This window comes from Parasteatoda tepidariorum, chromosome 6, assembly GCF_982258835.1.
Source record: "Parasteatoda tepidariorum strain Cologne lab strain chromosome 6, Ptep-v5.0, whole genome shotgun sequence".
NCBI lineage: Eukaryota > Metazoa > Arthropoda > Arachnida > Araneae > Theridiidae > Parasteatoda > Parasteatoda tepidariorum.
In genome coordinates, this window is record NC_141760.1 from 76,807,411 (window position 1) to 76,831,329 (window position 23,919).

The 23,919-nt window shown below is 28.2% G+C and overlaps 1 protein-coding gene and 1 long non-coding RNA gene across 3 annotated transcripts in view; both read left to right on the forward strand.

Annotated features, from left to right (window-relative positions):
- The window catches only part of LOC107452561 (uncharacterized), a 314,006-nt gene extending 298,950 nt beyond the window's left edge, over positions 1 to 15,056 (forward strand). For both annotated transcript variants that reach the window (XM_016069065.5, XM_016069073.5), the window contains 2 exons: positions 4,171 to 4,467; positions 12,861 to 15,056. In XM_016069065.5, coding sequence (XP_015924551.1) covers positions 4,171 to 4,467; positions 12,861 to 12,991 — 428 coding nt within the window. In that variant the 3' untranslated portion in view covers positions 12,992 to 15,056. The remainder of the gene's footprint in view (positions 1 to 4,170; positions 4,468 to 12,860) is intronic.
- A 1,520-nt stretch (positions 15,057 to 16,576) lies between these two features.
- The window catches only part of LOC147808157 (uncharacterized), a 163,479-nt gene continuing 156,136 nt past the window's right edge, over positions 16,577 to 23,919 (forward strand). The window contains exon 1 of the long non-coding RNA XR_015434744.1: positions 16,577 to 16,712. This is a non-coding gene — a long non-coding RNA (uncharacterized LOC147808157). The remainder of the gene's footprint in view (positions 16,713 to 23,919) is intronic.

Below are 23,919 nucleotides of genomic sequence, written 5' to 3' on the forward strand. Positions count from 1 at the left end.
TTTTCACACCAGCAACAACATTTCAGTCCGTTTCCATTTTTCTGAATTACAAAGTTTGGTTTGATAGCCTCAGACTTGATATTTATTGAAATTTCAGTAAATGTGATTTTACCCTGTTGATCAGAACCTGAAGGGTTGTATTAAATTTATGAAATGGTTATCATAGTAGAGTTATACTCTTTTTTAAGCATTTAATTGCTGATGCAATAAAAATGTTAAATGAATTAAGGTTTCAAATCAATCTCTAAGAAAATATTACTAAATGTGAAAAGAAATCAAACCAATTTATTTAAAGTTGGAACAAAAGATGTACATAAGAAAATTGGTATAATTTTTTGCAAACATTTTTTTTCTGAGAGGAGCTATCTTTGCAAAATATAATGCATGCGTGACAAAAAGTTCACATACTAGGAGGCTCAGCCTTCTGCTATTTCCGCTTGCCGCCCCCCGTATTTGCTTTCCATTCATCACTGTTTTTCTTCTTTTTCTTAATCGTTAATATATCCCCCCCCCGAAAAAAAACAGATAATTTCTCTTCCAAAATTTTAAATTATTTTAGTTTTTTATCATAACATTTTGTTAATATGCTAATCGTAACGAAATAGACTCTACCTTGACTTGGAAAATAATCAACTGTATTTCATAAAAAAAATTTAGCAAAGGAATACAGATTGTGGAACTGAATAAGAAGATATATAACATTTCAAGTAGGGAAATTTTTTTATCGCGCTTTATCATGAATTTCTTTTTATTTTTAAAAAGTTCACATAAATGTTAAGATTTATAATTGGAAAATGCAATCTCTATCTCTCTCTCTCCCTCCCATAATTTTTTTGATTTTGATCTCGATCATCTTTTTTGGGATCTCGATCACGAGTTTATAAAATAGCAATCAATGAAAGTATAAGCAACATTTAAATTTAAAAAAAAAAATACGAAGTAGAACTTGCTTTTACTTTTGAAAAAAAAATGGAATTTCTATTCTAAATTCCCCTTAAATTCACAAATAAAAATGGTTATTTCAGCACGCAAAATTGTAACTCCCTAGTTGCATTTTAGTGGTCTATAAATTGACCAGAAGGGTCATTTTTTCTCAACAAGTTTAACAGCTGAAAATTCTCGAACTAATTTTGGAATCTTAAATTTTCTATTTCGACTTACTCCCTGCACTTTTTACTATATTTTTTATTCATTTTAGTTTTTGACAGCAGAATAAAATGTAACATAAAGCAAAAAAAAGGTGAGGAAAAAATTCTTGAAATTGCGATAACACTCGAGTGCATTGGAATTTCGAAAAAGTATGGTCTTTTCTGGATATCAAGTTCCTGCTCGTTATTTGCATTGCCGAGGCTTATAGCTCGCATGATATTTTCCCCTTCAAGTTTAAAAGTTAATAATTCTTGAACGAATTATTGAATGTTATTTTTTTATTTGATTGTATCCTGTGTGCATTTTTTTCACGCCTTCGTAATTTCAAGTTTCAGAATCATATAGTCTTCTCTGAGCAAAACGGAAAATAACTAAGTTTCACCCACAAAACACAGGCAACGTCGACGCCCTCGATTATTTAATATAGAGATATTATTAATAGCTGCTCTAATAACGCATTAAACAATTGCAAAATATACAAAAACTTTAATGCTTTTCAGCAAATACCAAGTTTTTTTTTATAAATCATATTTATCTATTCTAGTTTACTAATAACTAACTATTTTTTATGACAATAAATAATATAGTTGATTAAGCGTTCTTACATTATTTTTATAACTGGAATAAACATTTGCCACTTTGTCAGGAGTTAATAACATTATTACTACTTTCATATTTTAAAGTGTTTACATTTGCTGTTCTTGTTGCTTATCACCTTTGGCTTCGGCAAACTAAATCAAGCCCAGGAGACCATATTGCACAGTTAAATAAAAAAAAATTACAGCCCCTCATTCAACAGCTTCCTCTTAAAAGCACCTATATACTAGATATGAGAGGGAGAAGCTATGGCAGAACAGCGATACGATGGCAGAACCGCGGTAGTGATCTTTAAATTTTCGTTAAAAATTGGATTTTTAATGTGACCAGTCCTAATTATAGATAGAGTGGTCTGAGCAAGTCTTGGACAGGAGCATTGCAATGACTGCCCAATGGACACAGCGGCAAATCTGGTCGTTCAAGTGGTGTTCACATTAGTGTGTTTACATTTGTGTTTGTAATAGACTTTTAAAGTAGTTTATAGTTTTAAAAATAACAATAAACATATTAATTTATAAAAAAAATATGTTTAAAATAGATTTCATCTTTCCTAATGGAGTAAATTTTTCTGTTAAAACTAATTAATTTAAAGGATAATACATTGTGGAATAATTTAGTTAATTCCAATGTTTTGAATATCTTTTATTCAAAATTAACTTTATATAAAGTACAATCTAAAACGAATAATAGATTTTAATACACAATGGTTTATATGTCGCTTTAAATGCTAATAAATGATTGTTAAATTAATTATTTTAAGATATATTACATTGGAGCGAATTGTAAACTGAATTCATCCAAACTATTCTTACACACACATTTAATACTCATTACTTAGTTATTGGAATTCTTTATTCAAACAAATCCTTGAATAATTAGAACATTTTATCGTCATTTAGGATTCTTGCTCGTTCGTAATCTTTGCATAAAATAAACACTCGCTCATAAAAATTGAAAACCTTTGCAAAGCTTATCATTTCATCTGTTCAGACTTGCACAACTCGTTAATGCATAATCCCTCTTTAAGAATAAAATCTCAACGATATTCAACATTAACGAAGAACATTATTCATTAAAATGCATTATCGGATTATAGATGAATAAAGCTTGTTTGGTTTGATATTCTGTTATTTTTAATGTGTGAGATAGAATTTGTTTTAAAAAAATCCGTTATTTGGTTAGAAAATGTTTGAAGGAAATTAAGGCTTCCTTTTTTTAACTATTGGTTTTAGAGTTCTTTTTTTTCTTTTCACTTTTAATATTAAACATTAAAAGAGAGTAATTTTATGTTACCAAGTACATCAGTTGGTAAAAATTAAATTGTATGTTTTGCTTCTTCAATTAAATATTTCATTTTAAATTAATAACTTTAAATAAATAGAATAATATTTTTAAATTAATTTAAATTTAAGTAAAATTTTAAATTTAAAAATTATAAATTAAATTATTTAAATTAATTTACAAAAAAACTCAGTTTTCAAAAACTAAGCTTTTTTTATTAGTGACAATGAAAATCTTAAATTTAAACTAAGTGCGTTTATCAAAGTAAAATTCGAACTGAATTTAGAGCATACAATAAGGAAATATTTATTTGCTCACAAGAGAAAATGACGTCCCACAAAAAACTAAAAAACTTCATCGGTGATATACTACGCAACATGACTTGCTGTTAGTCCATAGAGTAGGTAAAATATTCATATTTGAAACTGAGATTATAATAATGCACTTTGAATGGAGGAACTTGAAATTTTAAATTCATGCTCCTACAATTTTCAAATATTAAAATAACTTAGTGGCAATATTACATAAGCTCATAAGCGTTTATGGGTCTGAAAATTTACTACATGAATCTGAAATAAACTATAAAAAATCATCCTGTAAAAGAGAATATTTTTTTCTTAAATTCTTTTGAGTACCATAAAATTAATAACCATGTTCTTTCCCTTACCCCACAAAATTTAGACACATTTTTTTAAAGAAAGCTTTCATTACGATTTGCGATTTTTTATGTAGACAATTTTTAATTTATCTTATGCAGCAGAGTGATTATTTATTTTTTTAGCAATACTTCCTATGAAAGTTTAATAATTCATACGATGTTAAAAAAATGGCAGTCAGTCAATCGACTTGAAAAAGTTCCATCTGCATTCCTTTTTTTTACCTACATTCCGTATTTTTTTTACGATATTCTAAATAATATCAACTTTATTTTGTATATTGCATAGTACAATTTTAGTGTGTCTGTAGTTGTAAAGATATTATAGTTTAGTAAAGTACATTAAGTAAGTACATTATCATTAAAACGTTTTTACGCTTGAATCTTAATTTGATGAAATACACTACATACTTCTTTTTCTAATGAATTAATTTCATTATTCTGTTCATTCATGGACTAAATTTTAATTAATTTCTTTTGTATTTCAGTTTCGCGTGCATACATCCCAGAGGGTCCTAATCTGTATATACAGAGCGGGTCAACAATCAACTTGACCTGCATAATAACAGAAAGTACATCTCCTCCTGTCTTTGTCTTTTGGTACCATGATGATCGCATGATTAACTATGACTCATCAAGGGGAGGAATCCGCGTGACAACCGAGAATGGACCAACAACCGTGTCACGCCTACGCATCCAAAATGCCAGACCAACTGATTCTGGAAATTACTCTTGCCAACCATCCTATGCTGACCCTGCCAACATCACGGTCCACGTTCTTAATGGTACTTTTTTTATTTACTTAATGATAGCGTTTTCCAAACGCTTAATTGGAAATAATCAATTATTGAAGTTGTGGAATCAATACCATTAATTTTCTTTCAATAATAGGTTCGCAAAATTGTTATTTTCGGTAGAAGCTTTTAAGAGTTTTGTTTATAAAAAAAATCATTTGCAACTGATACTGAGAGCGAAATAAGTTCTATTTATTCATACAAGTCTATGATGTTATAAAACACAGACCATTAGTGTAATTGATCTCATTCCTAAAACTGTAACATTTGTTTATATTAGCTCCATATTTTCGTTTAGTTTGATGCCTTAATGATTAGTAAAATATTATTATCAAAACTACTGACATTTTAACACATACAGTAAAACATTGTAATTGTTTACATTACTTCCATATCTTTAGTTCGTAGCATTAAAGCTTAGTAAAAATAGTTTAAAATAATGATTCTTTAAGGCCTACATAAAACCAAAACAGTCGTTTAAATTAGTGCCATATTTTTAGTTTGTCTCCTTAAAATTTTATCAAATATCTTTTAAACTACTGACTTTTAATTACTCCAGAAGATTGTAATGATGCTTTAGAAATCTGTCTGAAGATGATCCAATTCAAGACATATGAAAAGAGTTTGAACAAAAATAAGTTTTTTAAAAAAAGTAAGTACTTTATTGTAAAAAAAAATAAGGACACGCTCTCAAGGCTTGGAACTTGAAGTGGGAAAGAAACTACCTTCTAATTTCACACAGAATAATAAGAGATAGATTTCTTCGTTTTTTTTTTTTTTTTTTTTTTTTAGAGCTTTAAGGAAAAATGATATTTATATATACTTTTCTTCATTATTAGGGTAAACTAACCAGTGAAAGAACACTCAAGCTTGTCTTGCCTTTTAAAAAATCATATTAATTTCAAAATTCGTAATTTTAGTAAAATGACAGTGTCAACATATTTGTTACTAATTGCAAATTATGTAAAAAAAAGTTGTAGAGAACTTACATAATATTGTTTTGAAGCTTTAGAGGTTCAAATAACAAGTAGTAAGAAGACCAAGTGAAGGAACAGCTCTTACCAGTGAATGAACACCCAGTAAAGGAACACTTAATTTTGGCTATATTTTAATGCTCTTTATGGATTTATAAAACATACAAATAATTAAAAACAAGCCTATTCTTGAAATTATGATACATAAATACTTGGAAAATTTAAACTTTTTTTGTAATCATGAATTGAAAGTTAAAGTGTCAACATATTAACTCAAACTGTTCATTCTCTGCGAAATCTAAGCCCAGTAAAGGAAAATGCCTGTTCCCTCACTGGTTAGAAGTTGTTTTTCGTATTTTTAACATACTTTTGATGCGGAACATCACTAAAGGTACAAGAAAATTAAAGTTTATATCTTATTTTCATTAACTTAGAAAAAAAACCAGTAAAGGAACACTTGTTCCTTCACTGGTTTTTCATCGTTTGGTGATCCAGTGAATAAACACCCCCTCATCTCAGTACTTTATTATGATTTGATGCTTAAGAAAAGAAAAACGTAACTTCAATAACTATATTTTTAATTCTCTTTTTCACAGTGAAAAAAATAAAACTATTACATGCAATTAATTCCACTTCAAACATATAAATGCAAACACTCGCCTTATAATTTTTTCAAAGAAACAAGGTGTTGCAGAGATAATAACAAATTGAAAAAATTTTCCAGAGAAGTCTATTTGACCAGGTAATCCAAAAATTGCTAGATGACTTTCTATTGTTTTGCAGTACCAATCAATCTGAAGAAAAACTTTAAAATTCATATTTTTTTTTGTCGTATGCCTGTTTAGGCAGTGGGGGTGCGATTGTTCCTGTTTTTCAGTGGCGCCATCTATGGCCAGGAAATCGATTTCTGCCACGCCATTCATGCAACCTCAACCCGTTTATAAGGCGGGTCACATTCACACAGAAAGGAGAAAGGACAGAAAACACAGAGAGAAAGAAACATCCATGCCTTGCCCGGGATTCGAAGCCAGGACCTTTCTGATGCAAAGACAGTACCCTGCCCCCTATACAGGCTGGTCGGCAATTCCTATTTTTAATCAATATATATGAAATGTTCCTTAACTGGGTAGTGTTCCTTCACTGGTTTGTTTACCCTACTTTAACTAAAAACTAATTTTTTTACTCACTTTTTGTGAATACTATTTTAACTGCTTTATTTTAAACAAACAAATTTCTCAAATGAATTCATAACTTCTACCTACCCATTTGTATTGTATACTCAACTAAATTTAACTTAAGGATAGCTATTAAAAGTTAAGAATAGTTGATTTGTTTATCTGGCAATAGTTTATCTGACCGTTCTTAAATGAAATTTTTTTAATTTAGAGATCTGAATTTGTAATTTGAGTTATTTTATTAATCATGCATATTAATGGGAATATAGCCTTAGAAGTTGTAGGCCAAAATATAAACCTGATAGAATCTACGCTAATATTTAAGGTGCTTGAAGAAAAAAAGATTAAGAATAGATTTTTGATATCTGGCTGTCGTAACATTGAATAATAATTAGGTGAACACTTTAATTTAAATAAGAAGTTAGCATTAATCAAAAAAATTAAAGTTTAAAATTTTTACACCCAATATTTACTCACTGACGATTCTGCATGTAAAAAGTTGTATTTTAACCTGCCGTCTTATCCACATCTTATATTTTATTTAATGACCGTCATTGAACAGCCTGTCCAATTTCGGGTTTACAACTACTAATATTCAACTTCATAGCCTTGTAATTTTGAATCCAGAAGACAAGGGAACTCTTGGACCAAGTATTGGGAGAAATATACCTCCGTGGAGGACTGTTTTACTGGAACTAGCTCACATTTGCGTTACATAAGGAGGAAAAATACGAAATCTCCCTAAGTTAGCTTGACTCTAACCTATGATCCGTGTACCACTGAGGATATTTTACGTCAGCACTTTGATCGACGCTAGCCAGGGGCTGAATTCACTTCGCAGGATTCGAACTCGGTTCACCTAATTGAAATTCAAAAGCTCTATCCCCTGAGCCACCACGACTCTCTTCTCTACATTGAAAACACCCGTTCATTACGTGTAATAAAGGGTATATATTGAGGAGTTACATTCTCCCAATTTTGCCCAGTTACTAAACTGACTGTGGGTTAATGAAAAGAAATGAAAATAAGCAATCAATTTTTTTTATTTGAAAGGGATAAGGAATGATTGAAAATGAATGTATTAAATAAAGAGAAGTATAAAATTAGGACGCATGCAATACCTATAATCGCATGGTAATAAATATCTAATAAATATAATGTATGTTCAAAATAGTTATGATGTGATAATGTTTAAAGATTTTTCATTTCCTTTCGTTTTGCTCATAAATAGATAACATAATGATACTTAAATTTCACGCTTAGTTTGTAAATCATTTTTTTATTGTCCATTGAGATATGTATGACATGTAGGTTTGAATCATGGACGGGATATTTGTGTATTGAATATGAATTTGAATATATATATATATATATATATATATACACTGTTTTGTATCGGGATACCCACTCACTTTACAAAAAGATTTACGCCTTCCTCATATTTAGTTTGTTTTAAAATGAATAAAAATAAATTGAGTATAAGGTTTGATGTCGTAAGTTCTAAAACGGCTATGATGAATAAAAAGAAAAATAGAATGCTTTTAGAAACAGTTTATAATGTAAAGTATCATAGGTTTGTCTTACTAATTGCAAAAAATAAAAACAAGTAGAAGCATTCAAGTTATATTTCGTTTCGAGAGTAGACGTATTTGTGCATCCTAACAAAATAAATTAACCTATAATCTTTTTTTTTTTTTAACATTTTCATTACCTATGGAAGAAAAATTTATTCCGATCTTTAGAAAAAAGCAGTAATTTGATAAACATAACCACAACAAAACATTTAGATATAACTTTTTGATTAACTTTACAAAATATAAATCAGTTTATTGAATTTGTGATACAACCTTATAAATATAATATAGAATAAACTTAAGGGGCAAAAAATTATTTAAAATGAAACATGAATTCCGAAATCATAAACCAGTCTATCTAATTTAATAAGATATGAGGAACTTTTTCAGAAAAATAATAACTTTTGATTTTAAAACTAATTGAATTGAAAACTGCTTAAAACATTTTAAAATGATAAACTTAACATTTCATGAGATCAAATTCATTTCTTCCTCCACACTTTTCTAGCTTTATTAGTGGATAATAATATTTTTACATTTCATTTTTAATAAAATTGAAATTTCATCATTTTTTTTAAAAATATTTATTTGATAAAAACGCATGTAGGAAATAGTTTTCGAGAGTCAAAAATTTTCTCGAGTAATTTAATTACTTCTACCGAACTCGTTTTAAGAATAAATGTCTAAATTGTTAAAAAATGACTATAGTATATTTTTTTAAAAAGAAAATTTAGCTTTAGCAGATGAAAACAATAACACTATAAATATTTCATAATATATTTTAACACAAATATCTAATATTTAGCGCAAATTTTAACACAAATATTAGATCAGGATAAATAATAGAAGGGGGATGCTGGGACAGCAGATCCTCTCACATCTCAGGTTCTCCCCAAAATTAGTTGTTAAATTTCAATTAATTGTATCTAAATTGTAACTATTTTTTAATAATTAAATAGAATGAAAGAGTGATACTTTACTATATTTATAAACTACTGGGAACTGGATAAAGTTAGGAAAAAGAGTAGAAAATGAAAAATAAGATTTTTTTTTAATTTTCGAGAAGAATAATTTCACTTTTCATAATCAGTTCATCATTAACAATCAGTTCAAAAAATTTCCTCTTCTTATATACATAATCGTAATTCGTAACTCCGGCAGCTACGAAATTTTACTCACATGAAAATTGCCAACCATGAAAATTGTCACAGATAAATAAATCAACTGTCTAAGATTCTAGCTGCATTTGGGAGACACAGCAACAGTTTCGAAAAAATTTCAAAAAAAAAAAAATTTAAAAAATTTAAAAATCACTGTTTATATCATATATCTTTATGTAGCAAAAGTTCTACTTCCATGCGCATTTTATAGTTATGGAAGACTTGAATAGTAAAACTATATTAAAATTACAAAATAACTAATATTATAATATATACTTATGTTATATAAGCCAATTACTAATAAAATATATCTATATGTATATTATTCGATTCAAAAGTTCTTTGAAGTGTCTGCGTTTTAAATACTCATTTAAAACTTTCTTTAACAAAATTAATAAAAATAATTTATTATATAAATTCCACTTCTAGAACTTATCTAATTATCAAGTAAGTAAAGAAAAAAATTTCCTTCAAATTATTATTGGTAAGCGTGTTTATGAAACTAAACATAATGTTTTAAAATATTCCAACACAAAGTTTCCATTGATTTCAGTACTAAGTTATATTTACAACGATTTATCCTTCATAAGAAAAATATAATTCGAAACACCGAAACAATTTTTATCCTATTAACATAGGATCATTAGTATTTATATCAAAATATAAAATACCAGAAATAGTTTCTGATGGTTGCACCGATAAAAATAGCGTTAATATATCTTTGATTATTATTTTAATATAATAATAAAATTATATATATATATATATATATATATATATATATATTATATATATATATATATATATATATATATATATATATATGAAAAAAAATTCAAATTAGCTTACATGAGGTCATAAAATACAGACGTTTTGCTTTAAGTATTTTTTTTTAATTTAGACTTGACTTAAAAATGAGATTTAAAATGTTTGGCTTATCTTAAAGTTTCTCTAAGAAGTTTTTATGATCGTATGTGTTATTTGCTGTGTTATTTGCTGTACAAAATGTTATTTGCTGTACGATCATGCAAAAATGTTATTTGCTGTACGATCAATGATGCTGCATGTTGTTTGCTGTTTTCTCAAAACTTTATTTACCTCTTTTATACAATGATAGTCGCTTCTCAAAATAAGAACAATAAAAAAGTGCGCATGTAATGCATTTAAAAAAAATTCGACTAAATAAATACTGTGCTATGCACAAATATCATTGGAGTAAATAAGGTTGAACAGCATTCGAGTTAGTGCAAAGCGTATATTAATGTTATTTTTTTCCCAAGTACTGCAACAGAATGTTTTTTTTCCTAAAAAGGAAATCCGTTTCTTAATATAGAACTAAGCCACGATTGGAAAGTGGTTAGACACTGAGCTTTCATTTTGAAGAACGAAAGTCTCGTTTTCAGTGGTGGCTCACAGCTCATCAGCTCATACAGATTTTGGTCGATAGACCCATCAATTTTTCTGGGAAGTAAAAAAACCCAGGTTGTAATACTTACCAAATTGTTGTCAAACATTCCGTCTCAAAGCCAAAACTTCCATGTATTCATTAGCCAAAAGCAAGTTGTTTCTGAAGTGCTCAACTTTTTCAACACAAAAATGCATAAAATAATAAGCAATCATCTACGTATATCTCAGTGGTAAACGTATTCCCTTGCCGTTGAGGTAACCGTGGGTGATTTTCGTAGTTTTCTTCAACTTGTAGCACAAATGCGGGTTAGTTTTATCGAAGATTCCTTCACAAAGGTGTTTGCCTTTTCCAAACTCTTGATCCACAATTGATTTCTCTTATTTTATGGGTTGGGTTCAAAGTTACAAGGCTTAGGAATTGAACATTAAAAGTTGTTAACTCAGAATTTCGCCAGCTATTAAACGCCGGTAATAAAAAATATGTATAAAAAATTGATCTATGTAAATATAAATTTCCAAAAAATATTCAACTTTTAAAAAAATGTAACATATTTCTCGAAGAAACAGTTTTTCGATAGATACTTGTAACTTGAAAAATAATAACTGCACAAAATATACTGATTAAGAATTACTTAAAACACTAAGAAGTACAAAATATGAAATGTTAATAAATTATTAATAAAAGTATCCTAAAATTGGGTGTATCAAAGTTTTTTATTAATGGTAAATATGCATAATTTTATAAGCCTAATTAAAAAGTTTAGAACATCAATTTAAGTTAGTGAAATCAAACTTTCCATTGCTTACAGCACTTATTAGAAACTAAATTAATATGCGTGCAGAGATAGATGTTCGAGCTCATTAATTTGGGGAAATTCAAGCTTTATTTAAACGCGGAAAATAAAGTGTAAGGTTCATAAATTTCAAAGCAAAAGTTTCAATCATATTTACAATCACGCTTTCGTATCAGAGAATGATTTTATTTAATGTAAACTGCACAAAAGTCATGTCAGAACCCCCGAAGTTTTTAAAAGCTCCTTCTGTAGAATTCTTCAGTGACATTCATTACAGAATGCCAGTCATTTATTCCAAAATCACTGGTGAGGTGTAGATATATATATATATATATATATATATTATCATATTTTGAAACACCTATTTAATAACAATCACACGGACCTCAATTTAGAAATTGGGGTCAAGTTTGATGACATTATCTCTATTTTTATATCATTTTAGTTTTGCTATAACAGCACCATCTGTGAATGAAAAGACAAAATCATATTGGTCTAATTGGGAATTCTTATTCTATTTTATTCTTATTTTTTTTTAAATTTAAAATCTGCAAAATAGAGGTTCCTATTTAATATATAGATGATGTGAAGTCACTATTTGAAACATTTAACGCTTATTTTAAAAATATCCAGTATTTTTGTTAATAGGTGTTTACTCTACGAATGCACACTTCAGTTTATAATATATATATTATGGTTATCATAAATAATTTTATAAAATTTCTATCAGAATAAGTATATACTGTTAGAAACTTTGTAATGCATTGATCCATAAGATAGTGAAAATTTGTTGCAATCTTAATATAATAAATTGAACCATATGATCATGCATATAAATCATTTTTAATACGATTGCGTGATAACTATAGTTCAACTCAAACGGACGCATAGTATAAATTAACACCTTAAAGTTGCATCGAATTTGCTCGTAATTATGGATAGTAGTACCGATAATAGTCAACGTAGAATCAATTTGACTGCACTGTATTGTTACACTGTAAAAAATTTACAGCGGTTAACACTTTTTTATCTGCATTATATTTAGTATACCTTGAATTATTCATTTTTTATAAAACGTGATTCGATAAGGAAACTCATGAATTCAACTTCCATAAAAATCATTTTACTGAGAGTGGATTGATACCAATTTAAGTTAGTAGTTTACCGAATATTCATTTAACATGTACTGAGTTAAATTAACTTTAGTTGTACATACAATCGCACGATTAAATTGCTTTAAATATTAATTTCAGAAGAGTTTAGTTTAAATTCTAATAAGGTTTTACTTTTTTAATTTTAGGAGAAAAACCCGCAGCCATGCAACACGGCCGCTCCAACAATGTAGCTTCCTGTCCAAACACTTTACAGATTCTTCTAGCTGTTTTCTTATGCTCCAGAATTCAACGAGCCTTGTTGGTGTCTCTAAGATAACCTATCAGAGATTTCAAAAATTCATGAAACGTCACCAGATCTTTACATCTTAAGCACGAGCGCAATATGGAACCCTGCTTAGGGGCACGTCTGGAACACTTAAAACTCCACCTACATGCGCTGTGCAAAAGATATTAATAAATTATCATTCCAGAACATCCGAAATGGATACCAAAAACCGTGATGTTGTGTTTGTGTATGTGTTGCGAAAATCATATCGGGCACCAATTGTCTCCCATTTATTTTGCACCGAATGAATCTCTCCGAGTTGAAACTGATGCAAGTTGTTCAAGATGGTTAACGATAATCACCAGGGTTTAGGTGCAAATTTTGAACCTTGTCTGATATGTGTATTTAAAACTAACCAGATGACCCCATTGCTGTATGGATTGTGTTTCCCCAAGTCCTGAATATTTTACCTTCAAGCAAGAGTTTCTTGTTTATGAAATTATATGCGCGAGTTTAAATATTGCTTGGAGTGACTGAGGCATTACCACATGTCTATCGTATTTTAAAAATAAAATATTGTACATTCCATTAGACAAGACATTTACACCCATTTGTATACTTCAGAGACTGGATTTTATGTGACAATTATATATAAGTATTTAGATGGACCAATGAGAATGAATATAAGAATAGATTTCATTAAAACGTGAATTAATCCAATGGTATTTGACACAGACTGTTATTTTTGTTATAAAAAAGGAAAAAAATAAGATATAGATTTTCTGTCGAATCCAATCATGTACAAAAACAGTCTATAAAAATAGTACATAGATTAAATTGTAATATACAAGCACTGTATAAAGAAACTTCCGTACTGACAATTCAGAAGTACAATATCAGATGAGCACGAATGTATAATTATATCACTTCATTTCTATTAAAAAAAAACGATGTTTTTAATTTTTTCTTACTCTTTGCGACTTTTCTTGAAAAATTCTTCAATACACTATGCAATATAATCTTGACATCTGTAAATTAATATTATTTATCTCTTTGTATTCTTTATAAGAGAAAAAAACAAAAAATTCTACTTGAATTATTTTTTCAATTTTAGTGGGTATTTTTTTTAAATATTTATTTTAATCATGTTAACATTCACAATCACAAGTTAACATTTAATACTATAAATGCATTTATAACAAAATGTTCATTATTATTATTATTTTATCAAATACCATTTAATAGATATTCTATCAACCAAAGCTTATTTATTTGTAAATAATATGTTCTTTAAATGTACCATAAACATTTTTTATATTATATTTATAATTTTTTCTGATTTTTGAGCATATAGAGAATAAGTGTATAAAAGATTCAAATATACGTTCATGTAATATATGTGACACATTTTGTGAGTTCTAACAAATTTTATACTATGAAATAAAATCATAAAATCTATTATATAAATCAGAAAATTAATAGAAAATATATTTTGAATTAAAATGAAATGGTGATAGTGGTGAAAAGATTAATATTTTACATTACTTTAAAAGCCTCGTTTTGCACGGGGAACACGTAAGACTACATTACAAAAATATGCTAACGCATGGTACAAAGTTGCTGGAAATTAAAAGAGAAGTTGCAAACATACTTATATAAATCAAAGAGATATATATTATTTGGTTTATACCACGAAGGATACTCAATATTTAAAAATATATAGGTCATCCTGCCTGCTTTTTTTTATCAATGCTGATAAAATTGCAGGCATATGTCACTGTAGTAAATACAGATGAAAGATTGTGATAATGCTATCGAGCTGAATTGTTGAAGTAAAGGTCTTAATGGTGTGGACTATATGTATGGGAAAATATTTTGATTTCTTCTTGTATGTGTACCTCATTCCAAATACTTTAATTTCAAGTCAACTATGATTTAACACTATTTTATCACATGCCTAAAACCTGTATTTTATATTATAAAAATAAATTTCAAGGCATTATTATGTATACATATTTCTTACTTTGTTCTGTTTTGTTAAACAGTTTTGTGAATTACATTGTATTGTTATAAAAAGTGTGTAAAAGAACTAATAAATAAAAAATAGAGAAAATAAGGCTCTTTTGTTTTTGTTGAACTAGTGTATTGTAAACTAATTCTTACCTCTAGCAAATAAATATTTATTTTATATGAAGGATAAATCACTCCATGTTCGCCTCCTATTGCTTGATAAACCCGGGAACAAATTTCTCGATTCCTAATCACTTGAGGCCGGTGCACCCTTTGTTCCCTCTCCAGAATTCTAAAACATAGTTGTCTAGTGCAGCAGTTCCTTAACAGAGTACCACGGAATCCTAGGATTCTGTATAAGGGTCGCAGGGAAAAATTAGGACTCTTTTAAGACCATTTAATATTTAGATTATCCATAGAAATGTAATAGAAATTTTTTTTATTACAATCCATTGTATAAAGTACAAAAAAGATATACTTTTGTAAAAATTGCGTAAGTATTTTTCAGCTGAACTACAAACTTTTCCGTTCAAAATAAAATAACTCAATTCAAAAATATAAAAATATGCTTCCCCAATAACCAGTCGACGTTCATCACAGTTTATTTTTCATTTCAACGCAAACCTTAATGCAATAATGTAATATTTTATGTATTTTAAGATTACAAATCATTTTATTAAACCCTTACAGATTTGTAAATTATACAGTCTGACATAAAGTCAAATTTTGACACTAATATTAATAAAGCTTCCTTTATTATTAAATGCTTTCAAAATAATTAGCAGTCTTGTTTAAAATCATATGTTAAAGATCATTTGATGTCATCTAATGTCGTAATCATGTGTCATAATCATAATGTCGTAATTATGCTCATTAAAATCATATGAAACAAGATCATAATCTTTAATCTAACTACAAAGTTTTTGCTGATTTTTCCCATTTACTACTAACACACAGGTGGATATCAGGTAAATCAATTTAACATTGTATGTTAATCAAATGAATTTATGTGAATTGGATACCTGCAAGTGATTTCACGCATGGGTAAATAGTGGCATTTGTTTATACCATGATTCAGAAGCCAATCAGGTTCGACACCAACACGTGACGTTGCTCACAGGTATCAAAACAAATCTGGTCTGAAAATTGATTCAACATGATATTAAACCAAGAATAACAGCTGCATACGTTAACACGTTTTGCACAACTATGTGATTATGCATAATCATGTGATCTCAGTAGTCTTCTCTCGAACTGCAGGCACTCATTTGTCAATAAATAAGAATTTTTTATAATTTATTCCTTAAAACTGGTATTTGTTGCTTATGTTTAAGCATTTCTTTACAATTTTTTCTTCGTTAGTGCCGCGAGTTAGATTTGTATATAATAGAGAGCTTTTGCGTTACGTTACAGTTTCCCGCTAACGGAAACTTTAATTAAGATTCACGGCACGTGCGAAAAAATAATGTATGCCTTTAAATACAGCTTTTGCATTACGTTTGGCAGAACGATAACCTTGACGCTAATTCTCAAATGACGCACATTTTGATATGTGTGCTGATGTGATTACGCTGTGTGACGTTCGTTTTCGTTTCCGAGATCTTTTTTTTTCTATGTTTTTATTTTTTATTTTCATTACACTTTTTAAAGTATCAATAATTTGTTCGGTATACAATGGTATAAAAGAAGGATGGATAGAGGAATCGCCTTTGCTGAAATTATCGCAGTTTTCGCAAGAAATAGACTCAGATGAACAAAGCAGGTCAGAGTGCATTTTCTTTGATATGGAGGAATATATTTTTTTTTTAAATCATACAATTTTACTTCCACTGCAGTTCATTTTTTTTTCTTTTTTTAGTTTTTTACAATTCATGTAATGAATTACAAATATTAGAATTACGAGTAAGAAATTTCAATTTGTATAAAGGATTTGCTTATTTACATGCATTGAACCCTGTTCTGTAGTAAGTGAAAAATATTTGGGGAACTTACCTTTTTACAGTGTTGTCATGTCATTGTTTGGCCAAAACAAATACCAGTTTAAATTACTTGACCAGGTTTAATTCCAAAAAGAAGACATTTACTCTTTTTTTTCAAAAAAAGGGTATTTGATACTAATTTGCATTATTTTTATCCGCATTATTATTATTTGATGTATCATTCATCAAAAAGGCTCTTGATGAAATAATTCTATTAAATGAGTGAGTACACAATTCTTCATTAGCACTTAAAAGTAAAGTGACTATTTATTTGCTAAGCACACTATTTTGATAGCAAGAAGGTAAAAAAGAAATTCGACCTGTCTTCAGTTCTCAAATGCTTCATGGGTAGTTAACAACTGAAGTGAAAATTTATTTTCAGCAGCATTGACTTTATTTTCATGTAAATTGCGCAGAATAAAAAAAAACGGATCACCAATAATAACTTTTTATTAAATGATCAGATTTTCGCGCTCTAAGACTCATTCTTAATGATACGAAGGTGTAACCTCAAATATGCTAATTAATAAGTGCAAACGATACTTTAAGTTACGAAATAATGTACAAAACGTACTTCCTCTGAGTCAACATACCTTTTTTTCGACGGATTTGGATTTCTAACCCCTAAATTATAGGGGGCAGTCGTAATCTGGGAAATATGGTTGATCAGGAGATCCCTCCGAAGTTTAGACCCCTTAATGTTTATGTTATTTTTTGCGTATTTTGCCATATCCCGAGAAATTTTTCAGCCAATTGAAAAGTTTTTAAATGTAATTGAAATGTAGCTATAAAATTCACTTATCCAAAGATAATTTCATGCAAAAAATAAATTTTAATAAATATTCATTATTTCGTATTATTTTATTAAACGATAGTTGAAACAAATTTGAACTCTAAGTTAGACAATTTTCTAGATCATTTTAAAGTATGTTACTGAGAAATTGAATTTTAAAAAAGCCATATATTTAAAATCCGATATCTCAGGAACTATTTTAACTTAAAATAACGTATTTTTCTTATTTCAACATATTTTTCTTAAAATACAAATTTAATTAATTGTTACTATTGACAAAAAATTTATAATACAATTAAATAAAAAATTTATTTATCATTTAGTTTGATTTTCTGGTAAGAAAATAATGATACAGAATTAATATCAAAAAAAAATTATTCAACGAAAATTCCTTTGTTAGACAAAAGCATGTACTCGATATATTTTTAATTACAAAATTACCAATTTTTTATCTCCTGAATGTTATAAAATGTGGCAAATTTCTATTATCTAATTTGTTTACGAAGTTATCTTTAAGGAAAATTATCACGCTTCACGTCTGCCCAGAAATTTAACCATCGATATCATTAAAAATTGTATATTTTTTTTAGTTCAATCATCTATTTACTTCTATATTGAAAAAAATCGAAATTATTTCTCTGAAAACATGTAAAATCTGTTTTTTAAAAATTCATTCTTATATATTTGCTTAAAAAGTGTTGAAGATAAAATCTAATATCAGGAAATTAATTAATAGTTGCTAACTTAGAGTTGTTTATGAAAATAAAATTTCAAGCAAATATAAAATAAAATTCTATGAACTTAATAATTTAGTTTTAATACATAGCTCTTTTAAAATATTTTAATATTTGAAATAAAGCAGTTTTCCCAATTATATTTGAAGAACTTATCAAAATATAGTTACATTTTTGTATCAAATTATTGATTGATATAACTTCCACTAGGGTACTAGTACAATCCGGTTGGCTGCAGGTATTTGCGTGGTACTTGAGTTTCCACTTTATTCATGCAATATACATTTAAGCATTATACTGTCTACAAATAAATCCTAATGTTTTTATCCAATAAAACTTCTTTTTTAACAGCTTTTAAATGTGTCTCATTATTAAATTGCCCTAAACATTACAAAAGTAATACTGATAATTATTTATTCATTTATTATAAAAGTAAGAGAACTAAATTTTAATAATAAGAATTTTTTGCAATGAAATTTATTGCATTGATAATCTTAATAACGAAGTAAACGGTGGAATTATGAATAATTTTAAATGCAATTTTGCAAAAAAAAACCTCTTTTTTAAAATAAGCTTCATTTTATTAAAAACAAAATTAAAATAAAATTTGAAATACGTCCACTCGTCGACTCAAGAAACAGTCATACTTAAACAAATCCTTTAAAATTACTTAGATTTAAGTTAAAAAATACTTACAAAAGCTGTTACGTTTTTTAATAGGATATTGTAATATTGATCACTTTTATCTTCTTTACTAGATTAAAAAATAGCTAGTTTAAATTATAAGAATTTTTTTCTTTGTTTATAGCCATTTTTCTTTCGTCAGCATATTAATCAAATAATTGTTAATGTCTGATTTTTTTTCTAAAGACATTAATAACATAATTAAATGTCAAATTCTTAGAAGCGCTTTTAATTTTTTAGAAGAACTAAATACATCCAAGTCTTGTGAGTTATATATCATTAAGAAAATTAAGTGCTTTCTAAAAAATACTTCTAAGACACTTTAATTGAAGTATAAAGAAATGCAGCATAAATATTACTTTTTTTCGCGTTTGCCTAAATTTTTTTAAGATATAATTCTCAGAATTGGTATTAAAGAAAGCAAGATCTTTTGAGTAAAAAATATTTTTTAATAGTAAGAAATAACACTGAGTGTTAAGGCAACAAAAGACAGACTCTCATGAAAAGGGGGTAACTATAATGATTTAAGTTACAAGATATTTATATTAAAACGTTTGATAATACTTAAAAGGAGCTGATAAGTAGATGTCTCACTCGAAAAATTTTTATTTATCATTATGTCGTATCTGATTAATTTTCTAATATTTGATTATCAAAATAAATAATTAGTTATTACGTAACTTAGTAATATTGAAGCAATTTGAACACTTTAAATATAAAAACTAAATTTCCTTTTCTGTTAGTTTAAAAAAAATTATAAGTAAAAATATATTCTTAGAAAAAATAATTGACATTTTGTTAAAAATTAAAATGGTAATTTGGCATCAAAAACTTAAAAAACTTGATAGAAGTTCCAAGATCACTTTGGTTTTTTAACATTATCTTTGAGAACAAGTAATACTTTAAATAGTTAAGATTATTTTTAAAATGTTGAGAAAAAAGAATACATACCTTTAATTTTTAGATATCACCAGCTAAAGAAGCCTAGTCAATCATTCCGTGTTAAGATCACGAAGAAGTTTTTGTTTCGATTCTTTTTCGCCTTCTTTGGCTCTGCCAATTTACTGACTGTTATCTGCATATCGTAACTTTCATGCCGAGTGATATAAAAAATTTTTAATGGCAAATAAAACTTCAAACTTTTCACTTTTCTAACCTTTTTTTTAACCTTTTAAACCTTTCTTTGGATTATGTAAAACAAATTAGTTTTCTTTCCATTTTTAAAATGTGTTTAGGAGCATTTTAATTGGTTTTAATTTCATTCTAATATTGCATAGATAAACAGAGTAATTTTACTAGGTGCAGCCTGTTTATAAATACATAGAGTCCGTTATGTCCATCTGATGTCAAATTTTGATTTTTATGTTTCTTCTTCTTCTCATTGGCACTACAGCCCAGGATGGGCCTTGGCCTTCTCAACAAGATTACGCCAAGACATTCTTCCCTTAGCCAAGGTTCTCCAGTTTATTATCTTTAAAACTTGCAGGTCCTTTTCAAGGCAGTCTAAAAATCTTAGATTTGGCTGTCCTCTCTTTCTTGTACCTGTTGGCCTGGCACTGAAAACTGTTTTGGTTGTCCTGTATATTCTCCATTCTTATAATGTGGCCTGAACATTTAATCCTTCGAATTTTGATAAATTTAATAACACCAGGTTCTTTATATGCTTTGTAAAGTTCCGTGTTTGATCTTCTAAACCAAGTACCGCTTTTACTTATTCCACCAAAAATGCTTCGCAGTATTTTTCTCTCAAATCTAGCTATCATATTTTCATCTCCACGGGTCATTGTCCAGATCTCACATGCATATGTAAGCACTGATCGTATAAGACATTTATAGAGTAACACTTTTGTCTTTCTTTTTATTTGGCTTGACTTAAGATATTCCTTTATTCCTGTACAAAGAGCGAATGTTCCATAATCCTACTCTCAGTTCCTTAAATCCTTTTCCAGTTCGTGATTTTTATGTTTACCCGAGTAAAAAATCTATAATAAAAAAAACTGTTTCGAATTTCGTTATTGTGTTTGTTAAACATTTAAATCGTCATCCACAGTCAGTTAAAATAGTTACAATACTTTAGTTACAATGACCATTCGACAGGTCAGACTTGCATTAAATGCATATGTATAACTTGGATTGTAAATGACCATTATAAAACCTGTTTTATTAAACCTGAGTTTTGCAGTCAACGGATATCATTTTACATTTACAAAGGAAAGATGTGTAATTTGTATAAAATTATGTATTCCAATCTCTCTTTCCAGACTTGTTGTACTAGTTTTTAAAGAATTCAATAAATCACCTTTAGATAAAAATTAAGAAAATGTATCTAAGAGTTGCCTAATATAGGAGTTAATATAAGTATTACAATTAACCACACTTTCATTATCGAATATTAATATAGAACTTAAAAGGAAATAAATCGAAGTCTTCAGTCTCTTTTCAGTAAAGGACAAATTGTTTTTAGTAAATTTTAGCTTTATGCAATTACGTAGTAATACAAATAAACTATAAATAACTTACAAATAACCTATTATAATAATACTATAAAATGTTAGTAAATACTGCAATAGAATTCAAAAATTTTTTTAACCAATAAAACGTATCCGTTTTTAACTATTAATTAATACTATTAACTTTTTCTATTATTGAGTCAGGTAGTTTAGATTTCTTATAAAATTTCTTTTAATTTGATGATCATCACCAAAATGATATTGAAGAAATTAAAAAATAAATAAAAATAATTAAATTAATTAGCGCAGAACCAATTAGATCCTAACCAGTTTTGCTGAAAGTAATTGGAGTTGTAATGGTTTTATATGAAAAAAGGTTGAAAATAATTTTAATATCTCCAGCAATAAAGATTCGAGGGAAGAAAGAATATATTTTGGTTTAAAGACCACTTAAAAAATCATCTCACAAAAAACTAATCATATCTTGAATGAAAGCAAACATTTTATGTTATAATTAATATTTTTTTAGAAAGTAACTAAGATAACTACTGTAATGTGTAATATTTTAAACAGATTTGATGAAAATATTATAAAATATTCCTTTAATCAAACTATATTAACTTATACTTTTTTCAAATGGAAATTGGTTTAATAAAAGCCTTAAAATAGTGAAAACTAAATATAATTTTCATACTTAATCAATTTTTCATTTTATGTTAATTCGCACTATTGAAAAAAGTCGGTCATACCTTTAAAATATAAGTCAATAACTATTAACTATAAACTAGGGCAGTCCCGTTTTCAACTTGTTACGCTCACCAACCCCAGGAACTGTTTCAGCAATTCCTCTCCAGTCACTTGGCAATTCCATCGCAGTTCATCCACTCTTTGGATATTTCTATGTTTTAAAATTGAGTTGAATGTAGAGTTTAATGGAAAAACGGTCAACAAAAGGACATGCTGTGCCAAACGAACAGTTTTGAAAACAAATCAAAAGTAAAATGCTTACGACAAATTTCCGTATCGAAAATAAAATAGGACAAAACAGTTGTATACAATATAAAATACAAATTGAGGACAGAAACGCATAAATGTTAGGATGAGGAGTGTCACGCAGTAAATCCTTCAAAGTTAATATAGAACTATCAAAAAAGACAATGTTATATAAAATACAAACAATTAATTAAAATGTGATGAACTGTGAGTAAAACTTTACAACTTTGGTGCGGTTCTCCAAACAAATGATGGTAAGTCAAATGAATGCAGCTAATTTGAAGAAGGGTTAGTTAACATCTGCATGCTGTAGTCGAAATGCAGGTGAGGAGTTGAAATTTGATTTAACAGCGTGTGATTTGTTTAAAATTTTAAAATCTGACTGTCGTTGCCATAGAGATGAGACAAATTGTTGAGCATACAACTTTATGTCTGAATGTCTGAAAAAAGTACAGATATACTTTAAACAGTAATGGCAGATCGAGCAGAAGTATCAGCTAAGTCGTTTCCTGATATATTAACGCGATTCGCTATCCAACAAAAACAAAATGTCGAATCCGTTATTGTGGCGAATGATCAGCAAACTGTTTGTGCAGCATAAATTTGAATTAGTTCTTTTGCAATTTTTTCTTACTGGCGTGAAATTTACAAAACATTAGAGTATTAACAATACTTCTGTATAGAGTGGGAAGAAATCAGTCAAATGACTACTGCTTCAGCAGTGAAAACAGAGCTTTATTAATACAGCCTGTGGAACCGTTACTTACGGAAGTCACTCTGAAAATCTTAGTGTTAATATGAAGTTGTTTGTTTCAATATAATCAAATCAAAGCTTAACCCAATCCCTCCCCCGTCAGGGGGCATCCGGAGAATACTGTAGACTCTAAGTGCACGAGACCTCTCAGTAAAAATAGAGGATTCAAAAAGGTAGGCTTGGCAGCGATGCATGGCAACACCAGAAGGTTGTTTCGATATAATAAAAAAGTCGAGAGTTTACCATCCGCTCCATTTTACCAAGACATATGGTTATCGTTATAGTGCAACAGTGAAATGAATTTTCAGGTCTTAACTAGATTTTAAAATTTGTATCAAAATTAATTCACGTTAAATAGAAAGATATATTTGTTCCTTTCAAATTATATTTAATAAAAAGGACATTTATTAAAGACGTCCAGTCTAAGTTGAGGATCGTGGAATGCATGATACCATTAAGAACAAGGCTTATTATACCCACTAAATAGTGCTTTCTGCAATTCAACGAAATTAAAATCACTGTTTTGGTGGAAAAGACGAGGCATATGAGAATTGATGTTATTCCATTCGACGCTCTACTTAT